Below are 24,747 nucleotides of genomic sequence, written 5' to 3'. Positions count from 1 at the left end.
GGTTCTGCTAAGTAGAAGTGGAGGAATTTTTGAGGCGTTAGAGAAAGCAGCTGACACAATGAAAAATGAAAAGTTGGTCCTTGTTGGGGATCTAAATAGCAGAGTAGGAAATGATTGTGAGACATACAAAAATATTTTGGGAAAATTTGGAGATAACAGCAAAGCTAATAATAATGACAAATACTTTTTGGATTTCTGCTCAGAACATGGACTGGTTATTACAAACACAATGTTCCAACATAAAAATGTGCACAAATTTGCATGAAGAGAAGAGGCAAGGAATAAGAAAAGGCTCATTGACTATGTTATTGTTGATAGTGATGTTTTCTCTATGTTTCAGGACACCACAGTGTACTGCGGAATTGAAATTTGGGTGACTACTATTTAGTATTGAGCAGGATAAAATTGAATTGCATATTAAAAGGAAGAACATGTGAGAAAGTTTTAAAGTGAATAAAAGAGAATAAAACCTTGGAGATTCATTGGCAAGCCCTGAAGAAAACACTGATTGATTCTGCCAGAGAGGCATGTGGTGAGGTTGTCTGCAATGATAGAACAATCAGAATTCCATGGGGACACAGGAAGTTAAAGAGGCAGTGAAGGAAAAGAAGAAAGTGTATCAAAAGTTGCTTGCAAATAAATCAGCTTGTGCTCTTAGAGAATATAGAGACAAATGTAAGAAAGCTAAACACTGTGAAAACTAGCAAACAAAAGTCATGGGAAGACTTTTGCAAGAGAATAGAAAATAAATATATCAAGAAGGTGGCAAGATATTCTGGAGGTTGTTGAAAAGCTCAGAAATGGAGGAAAGAGTGCTGTAAAAGGAATTAGAGATGACAAAGGTGACGTGAACACTGGAGAAAAAGATATCCTTGAAGTATAGAGTAATTACTTTGAAAAATTGCTAATTAAACAAGAAGTAATAGCACAGTGGTGAAAAACACTCACCAGGCATGCAGTGAGGAATACTTATCCACAATTGAAGAAAAAAGCCATCAAAAGCCTGAAATGTGGAAAGGCAGCAGGAGTAGATAATATTCGACCAGAATTGCTGAAGTATGGAGGTATAAAAGTCTTACTGTGGCTGCACTTCATAGTTCAGAAGTCCTGGATAGAGGGACGAAATCCTATTGATTGGAGTAGAGCTCTTGTAGTACCCATATACTAAAAGTGAAATAAAACTAAATGTGAAAATTACAGAGGTATTTTCCTACTTAGTCTTCCTGGTAAGATTTATGCAAGTATACTTGAGAAACGGCTGAGAAGGATTGTGGAAGGGAAGCTTGGTGAAGAACACGTTGGATTCAGGCCAAATACAGGCTGTCAGGATCAGATCTTTACTTTACGACAAATAGTTGAGAAATCATGTGAATATAACAAAGATCTGTATTTAAGTTTTGTAGATCTGGAAAAGGCATATGATAAGGTGTCCAGAGAAAAGCTATTCAAAATGCTACAATTATATGGCATCAATGGGGCATTATATCAAGCAATACTTAGTCTTTATTTGAGTAGTAAGTCAGCAGTTAGAATTGAAGGAAGTACAAGAAGATGATTTAATGTTAAATCTGGTCTCAGACAAAGATGCACATTAACCTCTCTGTTATTCATTATCTATATGGATCACATTATTAAGGAAAATGTTATTAAACATGATATCAAAATTGGAGATGTTAATGTCAGCTCTTTGCTTTATGCTGACGATGTGATACTTCTAAATAAATCCGCTACAAGTCTGCAAGATTCTCTGACTAAATTGAATAGCTGTTGTAATAGATATGGTATGAAGGTCAGCATTAAAAAGACAAAGACAATGAAAATAGGTAGAATCATTGAAAATGTCAACTGTGTTGTGAATGGAGAACCTGTGGAACAAGTAAAACATTTCAGCTACTTAGGCACGATTTTTAGTGAAGATGGTAAATTAAATATAGAAATTGACAACAGAATCAGCAAAGCTGGTATAGTGGGAAGTCAATTGAATAAATTCATATGGAATAAGAGAGAAATTAGTTGGAACACTAAAGTAGCTGTATACAAGTCAGTTTTCAAGCCAATTTTAATTTATGGATCTGAGAGCTGGGTCAGAAGTAAAAACATTTGACCAAAGACTAGAGATTGCAGATATGAGAGTCCTGAGAAAGATTAGGGCATGAACAAATGGCATCAATGGCCATATCATATTAAAAATGAGGCTATTAGCAAAGAACTTGACATTGTCAGAATCCAGGAATGTGTTAGCAGAGCTAATCTCAGGTGGTGTGGTCACTTAAACAGAATGGATGAGGAAAGATTAGCAAAACAAGTGTTCTCTGCTAGGTTGACAGGAAAAAGACCCAAAACGAAGACCAAGATATACTTGGATTGATACGGTAAAAAATGCCTTAGAAGATAGAAATATAAGATCTGGTAATGTTGGAGTCTGATTCCTCCAAATCATTCCTTCAGAATGATTCTGGAGGAATCATTCCTCCAAATGAATTTGTTACCTTGACAGGTAACAGACTGATTTGGAGGACAATTGTAGAAAGGAAGTTAGTAATGATGTAAATTTCTCATGTAGTACTATCTTATCTTGTACACTTTTGAGGGTACATATCAGGAATTTGATGATAAGGAATGAATACAGCACAGAGGAACAATAAAATACAAATTTATTTGATCCTATATTTCATCTCTGTTACAGAGACATCATGAGGAATGCAATCTCAAAATTGTAAAGAAAACACTCAAAACTATAAGTGGAAAAAATTATAAGTCTAAAGTCCTATTAGGGATGACCTTTATGGCTGATGTTGGCTGACCTTACTTGTTGAGTAGCGGCCTAAGAATTAGTTTCCCAAACTATTCTCCCATATCTGCTGGTGATTCTAAGGAAAGTCTGTGAAGTTTATATTTGTTGCAGTGAAACATAGTTGACCCTTGAACAATATTGGGGTTAGGGGTGCCACCCCCCCCCCCCCACACACACACAGTCGAAAATCCACATCTCCACATCTAAATTTTGACTCCCCAAAAACTTTACTAATTAACTGGAAACCTTACCAATAACATAAACAGTCAATTCACACATACTTTATATGTTATGTGCATTATGTGCTGTATTCTTAAAATCAAGTAAGCTCAAGAAAAGAAAATGTTAAGAAAATCATAAGAAAGAGAAAATACACTTACAATATTGTATTTATCGATACTGTAAGTTGGCGTCATCATCATTATTATTACTGTAATTATTAAAATTATTACCGTAAGTTTGCGTTATTATACAAGATAAATTGTCTGTCAGTACGTACATCAGTATTGTCTTATATGATACAAAACACTGTACATATTATATGTATTACTTACACTAGACATCAAAAATGAAAGATAACGTGAAAAAGAAATTCATATTTATTTACAGGAGTAACGAATCATGCATCGATAACAAAGAAGTAGCAATATTACTTGCAGCATATTCTCTCAATATGCTGCAAGTAAAAGAAAGAATGAATATGAAAGAATAACTCTTCTAAATCCAGATGTCATGAGGGGGTTACTGATGCAGAAGAGGTTGTTCAGTTAACGAGTGCCCATTTCGTTGAAAGCTATCAATCTAGTGCATGCAATATTGAGCTCACTGTTACCTCTTCACTAGATGAAGAAACGCAGGTGTGTGAGGCCAAAGTATTAGAGCTGTTGCACAAACTGAATAAGAATTCAGCAGTAGGGACTGATGGAATATCAGCACGTGTGCTAAAAGAGTGTTCAGCTGAATTGATCATTCCTTTGACCAGGATGTTTGATATGAGTCTCAGAACCGGGAAAATTCTACAGGAATGGAAGGAATGTATGGTAATTCCATTGCATAAGGGTTGAGCAAAGACCGATGTTTCAAACTGTCAACCAATTAGTATCTCAGGAGTGGTGGTGAAGATTTTGGAAAAATTTGTTAGGCCCCACATTCATAAATAGGTTGATGGTGAATTTCTACTTTGCAATGAACAACATGGGTTTACTAAGGGAAGGTCATGTTTTAGCAACTTGCTCACATTCTATAACAATGTTACCATTGAACTAGACAAGGGGAAATGGATACACCATGATACTTTTGGATTTTGCTAAGACTTTTGATAGAATACAACATGACAGACTGCTGCATAAATTGGAGAAAATGGGTTTGGGTTATACAATATTAGCATGGATAAGAGGATGGCTGACTGACAGATATCAAAAAGTGGTATACAGGGGATCTGAGTTTGCAACGTTTAAGCTTTGCAGACTTAGATAACTATAACTGTAGTCACTCGGGCCTGCATAGCTCAATGGGGTACTGATGACTCAAACTGTAGGGCTGGCTGTCACTACAGTGAGACATTGTCTCATATAGCCAAGCATTGCTTCCGCATCCATGGGGTCTGCATGTGGAGGCATGATGCCGTGGTCTCCATTCTGAACAACCGCTTTAAGAACAAAGGTTGGGAGACTGTGGTGGAACCACATTTTAGGACCTCCGCAGGTTTGCATAAGCCAGACTTAGTGATTAAAAGAGATGGTGACGTTTGGGTAGTTGATGCCCAGGTGGTGGGAACACGGCACCCACTAGCCTATAGCCTTAATAATAAAGGAAACTATTATAAAAATAACCATGATCTAGTTAGTAAGATACGGGGGGAGCATGGGGCAACTCCGAGGTTTACCAGCGCCACCATCTCTTTACATGCTGTATGGAGTGCAGATAGTTATAAGGACTTAAAACAGCTTGGGCTTATGCAGAAGAATATAAAAGTTCTTTCCTTGAGGGCCCTACAGGGCACACTGGTGGCATGGTGTTGCCACCAGATTATGATTACAGTGATAACTAGAACAGTCATAGGGTAAAACACTTGTAAAGGCTTAGGCCTATATCAAGTCTGGACGTTATTCAATCTGTACATTAATGATATCGGAAAGGATTTGACAAGCAACATACAGTTATTTGCTAATGATGCAAAAATAGGGAGGGTAATCAGGAATGCTGCTGATATGCAATTTTTACAGAATGATTTGAATAGGATGGAATTGTGGGCATGGGAAAATGGATGTCAGTTCAATGTCAGTAAATGTAAAGTCATTCACTTCAGCATGATTAGATATCCAATGTCGTATTATATTATTGGGATTAGGCTAGAAGAAACTGATGAGCCTAGGGATCTTGGAGTGTTAATAGATAGGAAGTTGAAGTTTAGGGTCCATGTGGCAAAGAGTGCAAATACAACTCAAAAGATAATTGCAATGCTGAAACGAACGTTCACATGTAAAGATAAGGATGTTATTTTGCCTCTTTACAAGGCCTTGATAAGACCTCACTTGGCAGGTCTGGTCTCCTGGAGTCCGTTGTAATTCTGATATATTGGAGAGAGAGTACAAAGGCGAGTGTTAAAAATGATAACAGGATTGTGGAATACTGATTATGAAGACAGATTGAGAATTTGTAGACTGCAGACACTAGCAAACAGGAGAAAGAGGGGGTGATATGATTGAGACTTACAAACTGCTGAAAGGGTCATACAGGATTTCAACTGATGGGATTTTTCAATTTATAGAGGGTGGGGAAAGGACGAGAGGGCATCCTTGGAAGCCGAGAATGAAGGCCACCAAGAAAGGTGTAAGGGCTAGATTTTTCTCTCAGAGGGTGGTGCGTGATTGGAATGGATTGCCATTGAATGTTGTGAGTGCAAGCAAGTGTGAATGAATTCAAGAATAAGTATGATAGCTGGTTTGTGTAGTATATGGCCTCCCTCAATGAGTCTCTGACTCCCTGGAGGTTTCTCTCTTAATAATAATAATAATATGATTGCTTTATGGTAGCCTACTCTATATACTAATGAATGAATCATTATAAAATTTTTATTTTTTTGCTAATTAATTATAATAATATATTTAATACACACATATATATAAAATAATTAATTAATAACAGTTACTTTATGCAGTTAGGATTTAATTCTGCATTTTTACATTTTTTTTTTCATTTCTCTCAACTGCAAATGGTGCCATGTACAATCTGTAAAGGTTTATGTGCATAAGTTTTGATAAATTTGTGGCAGTAAATGATGAAATAGACTAGTATCTATAATTAATAATCTTAATTTTCTTAATATTTTTTTTTCTTAATTTTTTCAATATTTCTAAGCTATGCAGTTTGTCTGCAAGTTTTTTTTTTTTTTTAGTTGTTGCAAATCTCCAAAATTTTTTCCAATATATTTATTAAAAAAAAAAAAATCTGCATATAAGTGGACCCATGTAGTTCAAACCCGTGCATTTGATTCTGTGCCAATTTGATCCTGTGTGAAAAATGTTAATTCCTGACGTGTGTATCCTCAAGGATTGTACAGATAAAATTTATTAGTAATTTTATAATTGATTTTTCCTCTTTTATTTGGTATACTTTTCTTTTCTTTTTTTTTTTGCTTACTTTTGTGGTATTTTCAGATCCTGAAGATGATCATGACTATTTCCATAATGATGCACGGCCTGCTAGAGGTAAGAGACCAATATTTGAATGTTATTGGAATGGAAGGCTAATACCATATACAACCATAGATGAATTTGACTGGTGCTCACCTCCAAAGAAAGGAAGAAATATACCCCTTGAATGTTATAATAGGTAAGGACTGTTAAAATTAATTTCCTCTTAAAACTTTATTTCAAGAACTATAACTGGAACATATATAGTTTTTATTACATGTTTTTATGTCAGTTCTCGAGAGTTTGTAGACCTAGAGATCTAGATTACATTAGTAATTATTCTGTTATTAGGCTAAAGATTAGCTAATCTTGAATCTCTGTTCTAGAAACTAAAATATGAAACCCTTTTAAGCCTTCAGGCTTCTAAATAAGTAGTGATGGTCCCATACCAGATAGTGTAATTCATCTCCACTCACTAAGGAAATTCTCAAACATTTGTGCATCAGTTGGATTTGAAACTTTCATTCAGCCAACTAGGCGTGCAAATTGTTAATAAATAAATAAATGAATGATGTCAGCTAGCAAGTATTTTCGCTCATTCTACTATTTTGTGTTGGCACATTATACATGGTATGGTATTAATTGGCATTAATCAATTGTTGACTGACTTTCTAAGCAAGCTTTATCTGAAAAACTAAGAAATTATAGTTATCACAATTACTCACACATATTGGACACTGATGTGTTGTAGTTTTTGCAATATTTTGTATGATATTAAAAAAAAATCTCTTATTATAGAGGAACATGACTTTATGATGTTAATAACAGAATCACTGCCGTACAGCAGACCCTCAAATTAACGCGACTTTTCCATTACTTTTTAACCAGTTAAAATTTTTTTTAAAATTTATTTTTTATTTTTTTAAATACTCCATCAAAGATTGGTTAGCATCTTTATCCAGCTTGGGAGCACATCTGATTTTGTCTTCTTTTGTATATCATGCCTTCAAAGTTCATTTCAAACTGTAAAGTGTGAATTCCTTTTTTTTTTTATAAATAAGAAATTACAATCTGTCTGGCCATATATTATTAACACTTAACATGATTACATGGAAAAATAAACATAAAAACAACACAAAAGCACACTAATAAGAACTGCTCAAGATAACTCAAGTTATCTTGAGCAGTTTAAAAATGACATCCTTTCCATTTAGTAGCAAAATGAAAGTAAACAATAAATAGTTAAAAAGTAGAGGTATGGCATCATGGAAGCCAGCATGCTACTACAAACAAAATTTTGACTGCTGCAATTTTATAATGTATTCTGCTACTTTTTGGGAGAGAGAGAGAGAGGGTGCAGGCTTGCTTTTTATTGGCTCTTATCCACAGAAGGTTATAAACTTATAGCATATTAATACCATGGGTGGGCCAAGCTTTTGATTTCTTTATATATATATATATATATGTAGGCAGCCCTCGGTTTACGACTGTTCAATTCACAATAACTCCAGATGCCTGTACGTACTTTCTTACTGTAGTGTGGTCTGACTGAGAAATTACGTAGTAGCTCAGTAAACACTCAAACACTAGAGTGCCTGAGTGTTTACCGAGCTACTACGACGTATAGATATCAAACCTAGTTTTACTGTTGAATCTACCTAATTGTTCTATTTAATTTTTTTACATACATACGTATTTAAATTGATAAAGTACATAATTACATACCACGTCCAATAAAAGAAGTGTGCAGAAAAGTTAGCAGAACTTGGTTAAAGTTTGTTTTTCACTAGGTTAGACTATAATAAATTTAGTTTAATCCTTTATCCTAGTGAGAGCAAACAAAGTTTGTGCCTGAAAATATCTTCAGGACTGAATATAGTGTTGTACTATCTTACTTGGGTAAGTAGTACAACACCAGGGCAACTCGTAGCAAAGGTGGAGCAAGCTACCAACACTCCTATCCCAGTATCTCCCATAATGCAAAACACATATCCTTGTGGATATGTATGCTGTTATGCATTAAGGGATTGGCCACTACCCAGACTAGTTTCGACCTTTATTGAGGTCTCTTTAGTGGGAGCCAGGCCCAGAGTTGGAGATACCAAGCAGAAGCAGTAGCAAGGTCATCTTTACCTATAGGAGTTGCCAAAAGGTTTGCCACCTTTTTTTTATTAAATTACTCTGGATTTAGAGAAAGATGTTGAAAGTTTATTTTTCACTAGGTTAGACTATAATAAATTTAGTTTAATCCTTTATCCTAGTGAGAGCAAACAAAGTTTGCACCTGAAAATATCTACAGGACTGAATATGGTGTTGTACTATCTTACCTGGGTAAGTAGTACAACACCAGGATAACTCATAGCAAAGGTGGAGCAAATGAAGATAGATACACTACTATTTGCAGGTGATCAAACAGTATTAGCTACATCAGAAGATTATTTACAAAGATCATTAAAATCATTAAATGATGTCACAAAACAATATAATATGACAATATCTAAAGAAAAAACAAAAATAATGGCATTCAAAGGAGAAAACCCAATTAGAAGTAAAATAGTGATAGATAATAAAATATTAGAGTAAGTAAATACTTTCAAATACTTGGGATGTGATATATCATACGACGAAGAAAAAGACATAGACACTAAAATATCAAATTTTGTCAAAGTAAATGGTATAATAAATAATATATTTTAGCCATCCCTAGTACAAAAACACACTAGAATCAGACTATATGATGTCTTGTCAAAATGATCTCTACTATATGGAAGTGAAATATGGACCATAAAAAGGAAAGATGGAAAACTAATTCAAACAGCAGAAATGAAATTTCTCAGAAAAACAGCTGGATATACCGAGTGGAACCATAAAACAAATGAAGAAATTTTACAATCTCTGAATATAAAACTAGTTAATTGCTACATAAGACAGTATAAACAAAAATGATAAATGTTCTTCACATCCTCCTGTTGTCCATTCATTTAAATTGAATGGACAACAGCAGACTACTGAAAATATTATACAAATATAAAATAAGTGGAAAAAGAAGAATCGGAAGACCAAATTTGAACAGCAGAAATGAAATTTCTGCTGTTTGAATGACCAAGAAAGTACAAAATCCCTAGTACAAAAACACACTAGAATCAGACTATATAATGTCTTGTCAAAACAATCTCTACTATATGGAAATGAAATATGGACCATAAAAAGGAAAGATGGAAAACTAATTCAAACAGCAGAAATGAAATTTCTCAGAAAAACAGCTGGATATACCAAGTGGGACCATAAAACAAATGAACAAAGTTTACAATCTCTGAATATAAAACCAGTTAATTGCTACATAAGACAGTATAAACAAAAATGATAAATGTTCTTCACATCCTGCTGTTGTCCATTCATTTAAATTGAATGGACCACTGAAAATATACAAATATAAAATAAGTGGAAAAAGAAGAATCGGAAGACCAAGAAAGAGATGGCATGAGACTGGAACAGGCTACCTGGCCTAAAATCCATGTTAGGAAATAGAATTAGTTGTAATTAGCATCAGAACTAATTAATTAATCAATTATAATTAGCATTATAACTAATTAATTATCCTTTATTATGCTGTTCAAGTTACTTAAGTTATTTTCATGTGAATTCTTCAGTAAAGTACTTGGTGTGATTTTTCAGATCTCCTTAAAATGGGAGGAGGCAAACATTGGAATCGACGTCTAGCATTTCTCTCCCTCCCTTTCAGCTTGAAAGCAAAGTTTGGGGATAAATAAACATTTTACCATGCTTATATAAGGGCTTTATATGAACTTGATCATTTGAAGGTGAATTAGACAATTTCATGTCGAGATGGAAGGAGTTTTTTGTTCTACAAAACAAGCAAATCAGCCTGAGAACACCTGCAATTAATGCATAAAAAAATATGTAGTGGCTAGTAGATGGTGTACTGAAGACGGTGAATTGTGCAGTACTATGGTGGTTAGTTTGGTGTAGGATGGTGAATTGTGTAGAGGGCCTCATGCCATTAGTCCTTAGACTCCATGGAGGTGTAATGTAATCATAAAATTTGCAAGCATTTGGTTCATGTCTCCAGGTGTGATACAATAAAAGCCTTGCAGTGCTCCAAATTATAATAAGTGGAATCTCTATACCAGATTTATTAATCTTAACTCTGGCTGTTTCAAATTTCTAAGATTTTAGTTGACTTGGTATAGGGAAGGAACTTAGTGTTTAAAATGACAATAACAGGAAGCTAGTTAATTTTTAATGGAACTTGTTCCATTATAACATTTATTAGACATGCATATTTACAAGAATATAACAATTTTATTACTGCAAATGTTTTGACCAGAAATTAACTGGTCATCATCGGTGCATCAGAATCACAAGTTGAAGCTACAACAAAGAATGTTAATCCTATTTACAGAGTTGGCCCATGTGTCAGATACCACCTAATGGTGGCATCTAGCACGTGAATATATGTGTCTAATAAAGAAAGGAAGCCAAATTCCAAATTTGGTGATTGTGATAGCTTTTGCTTCGATAAAATTTGCAAGAGTTCAGTTTGCTCCAAACTGAACTCTGTGGATTTTACCTAAACTTTTTGTTTAAGTAAAATCCACAGTAGCTTATTTGGACTCACCCTGCCAGATTAGGGGAATGTATCCAAATCATTGCATTTGTCCTGTATGTATATATATATATATATATATATATATATATAGATTACAATACAAATAATCTATATGCGAAATTTGAAGGGGATGGAATGTGAATGCACAGAAATAATTCCAGTATTAAAAGTTAAAGAAAGAAAAAAAAAGATGACAAACCAGAATAAAAGAAAAGAGAAAAAAAACATAATGTAATAAAAAATCTAGTAATTTGGTAGCTAAAAGGTGAATGTGTTCTGCAAAAACAGTTTTTCATACAGATAGCTATAATATAATAGTATTTTGTTATTGCAAAGAGAAAAGAGAGAGGACTTATGAACAAGAACATTTCTGTATTTTAAAGAATTTTACAGTTGATACCATCTTGTAATAAAGCTTTTTTAAAGTTGGCAAGCTGCTCAGCTTTGAACATTGTTTCACCCTCTCCACCTTAGCAGAAAGAAGTATCAGTGTTTTACCTAGAAAATGAATAGTTTACAAGTTAACTAGGAAAAATTGAACATAAGAGACCATTCCTTGTCTAGTAATCTTAGGACTATCACATTATTAAAAGAGAAATTATTTTTATCAGTTAGAAAGTGAGACTACATGAAAGAACTTGCCATCTTTTGTATCAGGTATGAACAAACCCAGATGGATGTGACAGTTACATTTCTTTCACTCTAAAAAGTGGACATTTGATTAGAGAATATTGACTGTGTGGAAAAGGTTTTCCATCTTCCCTTTCATAGTTAGACTTAATGGCCTGTTGTACCAAGTAGCCTAGCTTCTTAGAAACCTGCTATGCTTATGATAGTGTGATTAATTGTGTCTACACTGTCTGCTACAGCTGTAAATTATATATTTATTTCTGACTGCTTTGCTTGTTTTATGGGATGAAAAACCTGAGTTTCTTGGACCTTGCTAGGATGTGAAGATAAATGTTCTTCACATTCTAGACAGGATTCAAACCCATGTGTCTTTCCAATCAAAGGACTTTGTCTATGCTGAGCTATGGAGGCTCCTTGGAAAAAGGAGTTTTTAAGTTATAAAAAAGTGCAGCTATAGAAAGTAAAACTTTGTTTCTTTTCGAAAATTGTATTCCTTGTCTCAACAACAGCAAGTAGTGAGGGAGAGGACTAAATGACTGTTGCTAATTATCCTAGCCATACACATATTAGGCTATATGTATGTGCATGCATCGATTATTACTGTTTTATGCTATTATGAGGTAGGGCAGGGGGAGGGGGTTCTGGAAAGTTCTGATGAACACCCAGAACAAAAATGATATTGAAGCAACTGATATAACCACAAGAAAGAACATTAATGTTGTACAGTATGCCAGAACAAAGATATTATGGAAAGTGATGTTAATAAAAAGAAACAATGAATATTGAAACAAAATATGAGATCATAATCAAACATGCAGTTGGAAATGGGTGTTAAAGATCTTTGTGCACAATATTACCTAAGCACTTCAGTTGTGTTTACTGTTGTACACATTTAAAGTATTGTTACTTTAACTATTTAAATTTGACTTAATTTATTTAAACCATAAACAGTAGTTTAATAGTTTAAATTGTTGACCTTTATTTAATTACTGTGGTCCAGTTTTATTGTTAAGAATGTAACCCCATGTTTTTAACATTATGTTCCTGGAAAATAAATTCCCGCTTTATGAGTTTCTGATTTATGATCATGACTAGGAATGAATGAACTCATAAAGTCAGGAATTACCTGTGATATTATTGCTGTAGTCATGATCCCTGGAAAATAGCCCATGTGTATAAACAGTACTAATATTTCTGAGCCAGAAAGAATTATCGATGGCTTATCATACTTCAGAGTCCATTTCAGTTTCTCGAGTCAAGAATTTTAATGTGTTATATATATGTATCATAAACTGAGAAGCTTATACTTAGATTAATTTCATTGCTCTCTGTGAGACCACCACCCAGGTTATTAATATGTCTGAAGATGCTTGGGAAAGTTCAGTGTTATTTAGTCAGGATTTTTGAATTATGTAAAAAATAAATACAAAAATATATAAAAGTAATAAAAAAAAGAAAGAAAAATCCTTTGATACTAACGTATTATTATGTAACACTTTGCAGTAGTGTACTTAACAACCTTTTGTTGGTGAGTGTCGCATATCAAAATCTGTCTAGGGATGATTTTAATAAAGCTGACAAATTAAATATGAAAATAGAGAGCAGAATAAGTCAGGCTAGTATGGTAGGGAGTCAGCTGAATAAATATATATGGAATATTAGAGAAGTATACAAGACAATGTTCAAAACCAGTTTAACATGTCAAGCGAGAGTAGGCCTACTGTCAGTTGACATGCTTCATCTTCATTGCTTAGTGTAGTGCCTGCATTCATGTATCATATTTTGTTCCCTGGCGATGGTAGTTTGACTTTACCAAAATATTGGAAGTATTAATTAAATTTATTTTAGTTAATATTAGTTTACATTGTAATTTCCTTAAAAAATACAGTTTTGACGTTTTATGTGGTCTAAATTATGGACTATAAAGGTCATGGAAATTCTTCTCCAGTTAACTTTGCTTTTTCCAAAATTGTTTCACTTTCTTTGTGGAGTATTTTGGATCATGTGATTTAAAGCTCTTCCTTTTCGTATTATCCGTTTATGTACATTATACACAATTAGTATCAGGGAAAACTCCACTCCTTTTTATACTAGATTTATCACTGTGTAATACTATCTCCTGGTCTGAGTGAGTTATATTTTCTAAAACAATGTATCATCTGGTTTTTGAAAACTTAATTTACTTATTTCTATCCTATTAATTTTTGAGTAGTAGAAATTTTACTACTGTTTCCAGGTGTTCATCTATATCTCAGCATCATCATCATCATCATCATCAAATTCCTGCCATGTACCCTCAAGGGGTGTACAGGATATGATAGTACTACATGAAAAAAATTACATCATTATTAATTTCCTATCTACAATTTTCCTCCAAATCAGTCTGTTACTTGTCAACACTCCAATATTATCAGATCTTATATTTCTATCGTCTAAAGCACTTTGTACCGTATCAATCCACCTATATCTTGGTCTTCCTCTCGGTCGTTTTCCTGCCAATCTGGTGAGAACACTTGTTTTGCTAATCTTTCCTCGCCCATTCTGTTTAAGTGACCATACCACCTGAGATTAGCTCTGCTAACGCATTCCTGGATGCTGACAATGTCAAGTTCTTTCCTAATATCCTCGTTTTTAATATGATACTGCCATTGATGCCATCTGTTCACGCCTATAATCTTTCTCAGGACTCTCATATCTGCAGTCTCTGGTCTTTGGTCAAGTGTTTTACTTCTGACCCAGCTCTCAGATCCATAAGTTAAAACTGGTTTGAACACTGTCTTGTATACAGCTAATTTAGTGTTCCGACTAATTTCTCTCTTATTCCATATGAATTTATTCAATTGACTTCCCACCATACCAGCTTTGCTGATTCTGTTGTCTATTTCTATATTTAATTTACCATCTTCAGTAAAAATCGTGCCTAAATAGCTGAAATGTTTTACTTGTTCCACAGGTTCTCCATTCACAACACAGTTGACATTTTCAATGATTCTGCCTATTTTCATTGTCTTTGTCTTTTTATTGCTGACCTTCATACCATATCTATTACAACAGCTATTCAATTTAGTCAGAGAATCTTGCAGACTTGTAGCGGATTTATTTAGAAGTATAACATCATCCGCATAAAGCAAAGAGCTGACATTAACATCTCCAATTTTGATATCATGTTTAATACCACTTTCCTTCATGATGTGATCCATATAGATAATGAATAACAGAGGGGATAATGTACATCCTTGTCTCACACCAGATTTAACATTAAACCATCTTCCTGTACTTCCTTCAATTCGAACTGCAGATTTACAACTCAAATAAAGACTAAGTATTGCTTGATATAATGTCCCATTGACACCATATAACTGCAGCGTATTGAATAGCTTCTCTCTTGGCACCTTGTCATATGCCTTTTCCAGATCGACAAAACTTAAATACAGATCTTTGTTATATTCCCATGCTTTCTCGACTATTTGTCATAAAGTGAAGATCTGATCCTGACAGCCTCTATTTGGCCTGAATCCAGCTTGTTCTTCACCAAGCTTTTCTTCCACAATTCTTCTCAACCGTTTCTCAAGTATACTTGCATAGATCTTGCCAGGAACACTAAGTAGGGAAATACCTCTGTAATTCTCACATGCAGTTTTATTTCCCTTTTTATATATGGGTACTATGAGAGCTCTACTCCAATCATCGGGAATTCGTCCCTCTGTCCAGGCTTTCTGAACTATGCAGTGCAGCCACTGTAATAAGAATTCAAATTGTAACAGACAAAAGATCTACAGTTCTATTTTGGTGCCCTCTAATGTTCTAAAAAGTATTACAGTTATAGGAGTTGATCTTAATATAACAGTTTCCCAAATTTTGGGCATATTAATACAACCATACTTGTTCAAGTTAGGAGAATGCTTCATAGCTATGGTCAACTCTAAAAATAATCTTTCTGACCTGGTAATGATTTCTGTAAAGCACATTAGTTTTCTTCCATCTAATCCTGTGTAAAGGGGTATCCAAAGAATGGTCTGCCAGTCCAGACTTGGCATGCAATAAAAATTTGAGCAAAATGTATTTTTATGTTCTCCAAGGTAGATGTTAACAGATCTTCCTGTCTGTCTATAGTAGGCCAAGTCACAGTCACGTGGAACTTCATACACTCCAGGATATGCCAGAGGATGAGTTTATCCTGATTTTACATGTGGTTTGAATGTGCTGTGAAGGTTATATTTTATTAGTACTTTGGATATCTTTTTTCAGATGTACCTTGGACATAAGGAATAGGAATATTGGTGTTTTGTTCTTGTGTGGTTGAAGAGAGGGAAATAAGAGGGCCATGTAGTGTTTTATCTATTTTGCTGGAGCTGTAGACATTGGCCAAAAAGTATGGTGAAGATATTTAAGTTTGGTGAAAAGAACAGCACATTAGAGCAATAGCCTTAACTCTCCATGTAAGTGTTTTTAGAATACCATACTGTTGGACTGGATGATGTGATTATTTGTTTAGATATCTTCTGTCTGCCTGCCTGCCTGCCTGTCTGTGTTGACCGTCTATAAATGGAAAAAGATAGTGAACCATCTGAAAGCCAGGTAACTAATGTGTCAAGAAAAGACTAAATAGGGTTGAGGCCAAAGTTGAGACAGAGATGCCTGAGGAACCTGCAGGTTTTAGGAAAGGTAAGGGCAACAGAGATCAGATCCTTTGCCTTAGACAGATCATAGAAAAATATGAAGAATTCAGACTCCCTCTGGTAATATGTTTCTTAGACTACTCTAAAGCTTTTCACTGTGTTAAGCATGTGAAACTGTGGAAGTAATGAAAAGAATGGGTTTTCCTCAACACACTATCAGGTTGATAGCCAACTTGGATAGGGAGCAAGAAGCCACTGTAAGAACAGGTGTTTGATTGCGTGATTGGGCTTCAAGTTGGAAAAGGAGTTAGTCAAGAATGTTTACTTTCTCCTCACTTGTTTAGTATATGCGGAGGACATCATGCATGAAGCATTGGATAAGCTCAAGACAGGAATTAGATAGGAGGTAGATTGATCAGTAATCTGAGGTATGCTGATGATACAGTACTCCTTTGTAATGACATGGAGTTAATAACAAAGGACTTCAACTCAATCCTAGCAAGACAAATTCGGTGACGTGAAATTACTTAAGGGATATTACATCCCATATTGTTTCATAGCCGAATATGGAAAATATATAAAGTTCAGTGAGTCCAAGCATAAGCACCTGGATAGTGCAACACATAACCCATTTGGTAGTGCAACATTGATATGGGATGCAACAATATGGGATGTAATATCCCTTAACTTAAATAATTTCACATCGCCGAATTGAAGCCTTTGGCTCTTCATATAATCAGTAATTTATTAGGACACCTTCTTGGTAATTCTTATAGCAGGATATGTAAGTTCTGTTTGCTACAAACTTGGTATTAACTAGGTCTACCTACTCACTGATGAGACCTCAATAAAGGTTGAAACCGGTCTGGGTAGTGATCTTCTCTCATAATGTAGAACAGTAATACAGCTCCTAGGAGCTGAGTTTCACATTTTGAGTAAATACCAAAAATGGTGATCGGAGCTAGCTCCACCCTTGCTATGAGTTGCCTCAATGTTGCACTACCAAATGGGTTATGTGTTGCACTATCCAGATATTTGCTTACGCTTGGACTCACCGAACTTTATATAGTTTCTATATTCAGCATGAAACTCTTTGAGTTTCTTATTCAGCTATGAAACAATATGGGATGTAATATCCCTTAACTTAAATAATTTCACATCGCCGAATTGAAGCCTTTGGCTCTTCATATAATTAGTAATTGAAAATAGTTTTCGTACAATCGAAGTTTTTAGCAATGCTTAGAAACTGACCCTGGTGAAGAGAGAACCAGTAAAATTTGCAGAAGAGGCAATAGGGCCATCCATTAGTTGTATGAAAAAAAAAAAAAAAACAGAATGTCCTCCAAACTACTTTAGCTCAATTCTTTGTTAAGAAGCAGAATAATAAATTTATATTCTAAATATGTTTTATTGTCTTTCAGCTGCATGGTTTTCCTTTAACTAGGTTCTGAGACATGCCCTAATTTTTTTATAAAAAAAATTAAGGATCAAAAAAGAAATCTGAGGAACAAATTATACATTTTTCCATAGGTTATTATATTCGATTAGTGCGTTTTCGATTAATGCGCCTGTTTTAAGGAACGCATCAACCTCACTAATCAAAGGATTGCTGTATAACAAGCATCTGTATTTAAGTTCTATAGGTTTGATAACGATGTATATGACAAGTTGCCAAGAGAGAAGCTGTTCAGAAATGCTTCAGTTATATGGTGTAAATGGGACTTATATCACACAATGCTTAGTCTATATTTGAGTTGTAAGTCAGCAGGAGATACAGGAAAATTGTTTGATGTAAAATCAGGCATAAGACAAGGGTGTACATTATCTATTTGGATCACATTATGAAGGAAAGTGAACTTGATATCAAAATTGGAGATGTTAATCTCAGCTCTTTACTTTATGCAGATGATGTTATACTTCTAAATAAATCCAGTACAAGTCTGAATTCTCTGAGTAAATTGAACTGCTTTAATAAATTTGATATGAAAATCAGCAATAAAAAGACAAAGACAATGAGAATAGGCAGAAACATTAAAAACATCAACTGCATTTTAAATGGAGAATCTATAAAACAAGTGAAATGTTTCAGCTATTAAATTGGAAAAAATTTTTAGTGGTAGTCACAAAAATAAGGAAACAGACAACAGAATAAATGGCAGGTGTGTGGGGGGTGGGGAGTAGAGTCAGTGGAGTAAATTTATTCATTTGATTAGTGAAAACAATATCAATTTTTAATTAATTTTGACTAATATTGATATTAGTCAAAACACTAAACTAGTTATAAGTTTTAAAAGAGGTAAACCGTGAGTAGACATAACTATACATAATAAATAACGGAAAAACTCACGTAGAAATATTATTTAATAGTATAATTTTCGCCTGTGTGTCACAGGCATCTTCAGTACAATTAGGCACAAAAATTAAACACTAACTGACAATTCCAAAAAGCGCCACCTAAGTAGCTGGTGTAAGATAACTAAAAAGGTCAATAACTTTCCTAAAAAAAAAAAAATAAAAAAATAAATAAAAAAATAAAAATAAAAATAAAAAATTTAATACAATAAAAAGTTAGGAAAGATTAGCTGATTTGTAAAGTACTATCTCCCATAAAGGGGATAGACGTAAGCCGTCGGATCTGTTTAAGTTAGGAGAATGAAGTAGAGTTTCACATGCTTCTTTATAAAGGCGTTCCATGAGAAACTGACTTTTGTGAAGAACTTTTGTCTTTCTCCAATGAACTCTGTGTCTAGTGAAGATGGCATGTTCTGCAAGTCCAGACTTTTCAGGTTTAAAGTATTCAATATAAGATTGGTGTTCTTCTAGCCGAATGGAGGCAGATCTTCCCGTTTGTCCGAAATAACATAATCCACAAGAACACGGAATCTGGTAGACACCTGGATGATTAAGATGTGGAAGCTTGTCCTTTGGAGAAGCGAGAAAGGTGGAGATTTTTCTAAACGGTCGAAAGGCAACAAAAATATTCAGTGGTTTTAAAATTTTTGCTATACGTTCACTGATGCCTTGTATATAAGGGATGGTAATGCGCGTTATTTCCTCTGTGTTTGAAGAGGGAGACATATTAAATCTACTCAAAGTTCTTTTAATGAAGCAATTCTTATAGCCATTAGATAGAAAGGAAGAAGTTATATATTGTATTTCTTTCTGTAAAAGATCGTCTGTAGAACAAAAGGAGTGGGCCCGATGAACCAGTGTTTTAATAGTTCCTGCCTTTTGACTGGGATGGTGATGAGATTCCGCATGGATATAATGGCCTGTATGAGTCTTCTTTCTATAAACTGAGAAATGTAGGTTACCATCTGGTTGGCGAAGAATTAGAAGATCTAAAAAGGCTAACTGCTTATTTGATTCTACTTCTAGGGTAAACTTGATCCTAGGATGAAATGCGTTTAACTTATTGAGAAATTGTTGAAGTTCATCAGAAGAGCCATTCCATACAGCAAAAATGTCATCCACATATCTGAACCAATGAGTAGGTCTGGGAGAAATATTGTCAAAGATACGTTGTTCAAAATGTTCCATAAAGAAATTGGAGATAGCAGGAGAGAGAGGATTACCCATTGCTGTTCCTTCAATTTGTTGATACAACTTATTTTTAAAAGAAAAATAACCAGAATTTATTACAAAATCAAATAAGTTTACAATGTCTGAAGGAAATTCCTTCTATCCCCTTTATATATTCCTGAAGGATATATAACTTCCTTTCTATCTAATGGCTATAAGAATTGCTTCATTAAAAGAACTTTGAGTAGATTTAATATGTCTCCCTCTTCAAACACAGAGGAAATAACGCGCATTACCATCCCTTATATACAAGGCATCAGTGAACGTATAGCAAAAATTTTAAAACCACTGAATATTTTTGTTGCCTTTCGACCGTTTAGAAAAATCTCCACCTTTCTCGCTTCTCCAAAGGACAAGCTTCCACATCTTAATCATCCAGGTGTCTACCAGATTCCGTGTTCTTGTGGATTATGTTATTTCGGACAAACGGGAAGATCTGCCTCCATTCGGCTAGAAGAACACCAATCTTATATTGAATACTTTAAACCTGAAAAGTCTGGACTTGCAGAACATGCCATCTTCACTAGACACAGAGTTCATTGGAGAAAGACAAAAGTTCTTCACAAAAGTCAGTTTCTCATGGAACGCCTTTATAAAGAAGCATGTGAAACTCTACTTCATTCTCCTAACTTAAACAGATCCGACGGCTTACGTCTATCCCCTTTATGGGAGATAGTACTTTACAAATCAGCTAATCTTTCCTAACTTTTTATTGTATTAAATTTTTAATTTTTTTTATTATTTTTTTTATTTTTTATTTATTTATTTTTTTTTTTAGGAAAGTTATTGACCTTTTTAGTTATCTTACACCAGCTACTTAGGTGGCGCTTTTTGGAATTGTCAGTTAGTGTTTAATTTTTGTGCCTAATTGTACTGAAGATGCCTGTGACACACAGGCGAAAATTATACTATTAAATAATATTTCTACGTCAGTTTTTCCGTTTTTTATTATGTATAACTAAACTAGTTATGTACAGGGCATGGTGCATTTATTGGCTGTAGAACTTGCAGCTCCTTTAGTGCGTGAAGGACACACACACACACACAGTAGACAAAACATTAGAGATAGGGATGATGGGAAGTTGACATTGGCATCTCCTGTGCAGAGTGAAATGTATACAGGAACATGAACACAGCCAGTAAATAGGCAGATATCGGGCTTACCAACAGTGTATTGCAATCGATGAACATGGGTAAATGTGGTGATCTTAGTGACTTTAATCATGGACTATTATCAGTGCAAGATAAATGGGTCGTTGTATCTCCCAAATGGCAAAAAACCTAGGGTTCTCGAGGACAATGGTATCAAGGATGTGCAGCAAGTATGCCATCAACGGACATACCAGTGCCCAGTGAGCAAGTGGTGGTCGACCAAGCACCATTGATGACTGGGTCGACGTAGACTGTCCAAGCTTGTACAGGCAAACTGCAGGGCAACAGTGGCACAAATGACATCCAGTTTCAATGTCGGAAGTCCAAGCAACATCAGTAAGCGAATGGTATACTACCCTGCATACCATGGGCTACAGGAGCTGATGCTCTAATTGTGTACCACTGTTGACAGCTCATCATTGGGCATTGCAAATCACCTGGTGTCAGGAACCATCAAAACTGGACCTCTGCAGAGTGAACTAGAGTTCAGAGTCATGTGGTCCAATGAATCCTATTATCAGTCGTATCGAGCTGATGGAATGGTGTGAGTGTGGCATCGACAGTATGAAGTCATGGCCCTGTCATGTCAAGTCTGCTCTGTTCAAGGAGGTGGTGGCTCTGTGATGGTTTGGGGAGCTTTTTTATGTGACACGTTAAGTCCCTTAATGTGTCTGAAGACACATGCGAAGGCTATGATCAGCCAGTGTATCCTGCTTCGGTCATCCTGCAGCCAATGGTCTGTTTCAGCAGGAAAATGCACTGCCCCATCTGGGTGGACCACAACCAACCAGGCATGGCTTGAGGAACACTCATCTGAATTTGGGACCATCCAGTGGCCCCAAGATCCCCAAATTTAACTCTGATTGAATTTCTCTGATATTCCATAGACTGAGACATCAGATCCATATATTCAGTACTGATGTCATCCAAAGCACAGTTGTGGACAGTGCTGCAACAGGCATTGCTGGAATACCTCTGGGGAGTCAAAAGTCTCAGCAGGCTATTATTTGTGCTAGAGAAGGCCCAACATGCTATTAGGTAAGTATCTCTAATGTTTTGTCCATTGAGTGTATGTACACACACACACACACACACACATAAATACAGTATATATGTACAAGGGTGTTCTGAAAAGTTCTTGACCATAGATGGCAACGCTATTGGCAAGATTTTTTTTTTTTTTTTTTCTAAGTTGGTACATCTGTCGTAAGCATCCACGTGAAATTGCAAACCATTCTATCAAGTAGTTTGTTTTATACAGCTGTCTGAAGCAAAAGTGTTGTCTGTATCCCTTGAAATGGATAAAATTGAATATCGTGCAATTATAAAATTCTTTATAAAAGAAGGTTTAATGCCAAAAGAAATTCATTCGAAGTTCATAAAAATTTATGGGTACTCTTCTCCTTCGTTTTCAACAATTAAGAAATGGGCTGCTGAATTTAAATGTGGCCATACCTAACAGCCTTGAAGATGATCCACGTGAAGGATGTCCATAACGTGTAACAACACCAGAAATCATTGATCAAGTGCACAATATGGTATTGGATGACTGTCGAGTCAAAGTGCATGAAATTGCTGAGACTATAGGCATTTCAAAATAATGTGTAGGATATAAAGCTTTGTGCAAGATGGGTGTCGCACTTGCTCACAGCAGATCAAAAACGCACTCACATGAAAATCTCTGAACAGTGCTTGGAGCATTTTAACAAGAATAAAACTGATTTTGTGCATCAATTTATTACTATAGATGAGACTTGAATTCACCATTACATACAAGAATCCAAACAGCAGTCAAAACAGTGGACAGAAGCTGGCTGTTCATCACCATAGAAGATGAAGTCAGTTCCATCAGTAGGAAAGGTCATACCATCAGTGTTTTGGAATGCTAGAGGCATTGTGTTTATTAATTATCTTGAAAAGGGTAAAACAATAACCGGGGAATATTATTCCGATCTTTTAACCAGACTAGATGAAAAAATTCCTGAGTTTGCAGAAGAAAAAAAAAAGACCTGCTTTGCAGAAGAAAAAAAAGTCATATTTCATCAGGACAGTGCATCTGCCCACGAAGGTGTTTTGGCAGTGGGAAAATTAAGGGTCTGCAATTGTTGCTGGAACATTTACCCTCTTCCCCAGATTTGGTTCCCTCTGACTTCTATCTCTTCCCAAAACTAAAACTCTTCCTCGCTGGTCAGCGTTTTTCTTCGAATCAAGAGGTGATTACAGCTTTAGAGGGATATTTTGCAGATCTTACTGAGAACCACTACAGGGCCCGGATAATGGCACTGGAGCATTGCTGGAATAAATGTATTAGTCTTAAGGGAGATTATGTTGAAAAATAAAAATAATTTTGAAATTATAAATTCATTTTTTCATTGTTAAGCCTAGAACTTTTCAGACCACCCTCATATATATATATATATATATATATATATGTAAGGAAAATAAAATTCAGAATCATGTGAGCTGAACTAATCAGGGATAGTATGGTCTCTTAAACAGAATGTGAAAAGAATGGTTAGCAAAACTAGTGTTTTATATCAGGATGCAAAGAAAAAGACTCCGAGAAAGACACATCAAGATCTAGGTGGATTGATGCACCTTAGAAGACAAGAGTAAGATCTGACAGTATTGAACTCTGATGATAATAGATGGATTTGAAGTAAAATTTTCAATAGGAAGTTAGCAATAATGTGAACTTATCATTTAGTTCTCTTTTAGTATTCTGTACGCCCATTGATATACTTATAAGGAATTTGATGATAATCATATGCCCTTACGAAATGATCAGGTTTATTGCATCTAGCATCTAAAACATCTTCAAACCTACTTTTTTGAGAGATGTTTTAACTTTGTCAGGAACATTGGATTTGTAAGAGAAAGAGTAATTATATGAAAGGGGAATTGTGCTTATTGTTATATCAAGTGGCATCTTGAATATAAGTTCCTGTTCCTTTTCAATAGGTTTCTGTTACCTCTTGACTTAAAAATATTTTTAAGGCTCCTAATTCAACCAATTCTTGCAATGATTTTTAGACTTGTTTTTTGAAATATCCTTAATTATGTCCCTTAAAGATTTCCTTAGGAAGTTTCTTAATGAAATTAAAATTTTGAAACTGTCCTTTCTTTCCTCTATTTTAATCTGTGCTCAGGAGACTGGTTGTTCATCCATTTAGCATGTGTGTGATGAAATATGGCTTTCATCCTCTCCTTGCTTTCCATAATTAGCTGATAATACTGCTTGACATTGATTTTTTAATCCTTTTCTTATATGCCATTTCTTTTAGACCATCTCTGTGGCCATGCCTAAAATAATGAAACAATAACTGTTTCAGAGAGGACCTGATACGGAACATTTATATCATGAGCAAGTCCAGAAATTTGAAAAACAGGCCCTTGATTGCCTTGAAGAATGCACTGATGGATTTTATATATGTTAGGACCTAACTCCATAGAGGTAGAATCATTACCTGACATCATCCAGTATGGTCACAGGCCAAATAAAAAGTAAATAGAAAAAGAGATAGTGAAATGCAAATGGTCAGTGTTTGGTACCACACTTTGAAATTTTTTCTGATTCTATGGATCTTTTTCTAAGTCTTTTCATTCATTTGAAATAATAAGAATTCATGATAAATGAATAATAATACTCTTATAATGATAAACGATGTGTGTATACTATGTATATGATGTCATCTTCATCAGATA

The 24,747-nt window shown here is 34.8% G+C and overlaps 1 protein-coding gene across 2 annotated transcripts in view; it reads left to right on the top strand.

Annotated features, from left to right (window-relative positions):
* Positions 1–24,747, top strand: part of LOC150098746 (structural maintenance of chromosomes flexible hinge domain-containing protein 1-like) — a 733,568-nt gene that overhangs the window by 163,344 nt on the left and 545,477 nt on the right. For both annotated transcript variants that reach the window (XM_090405871.1, XM_090405872.1), the window contains exon 11: positions 6,454–6,628. In XM_090405871.1, the coding sequence (XP_090261997.1) occupies positions 6,454–6,628 (175 nt within the window). The remainder of the gene's footprint in view (positions 1–6,453; positions 6,629–24,747) is intronic.

This window comes from Typopeltis vanoorti, chromosome 15 (genome assembly GCF_054136105.1).
Source record: "Typopeltis vanoorti isolate ZY-2024b chromosome 15, IOZ_Tvanoo_1.0, whole genome shotgun sequence".
NCBI classification, from domain to species: domain Eukaryota; kingdom Metazoa; phylum Arthropoda; class Arachnida; order Uropygi; family Thelyphonidae; genus Typopeltis; species Typopeltis vanoorti.
Note: the sequence above shows the minus strand (reverse complement) of the source record. Positions and strands in the feature narration are given on the sequence as shown.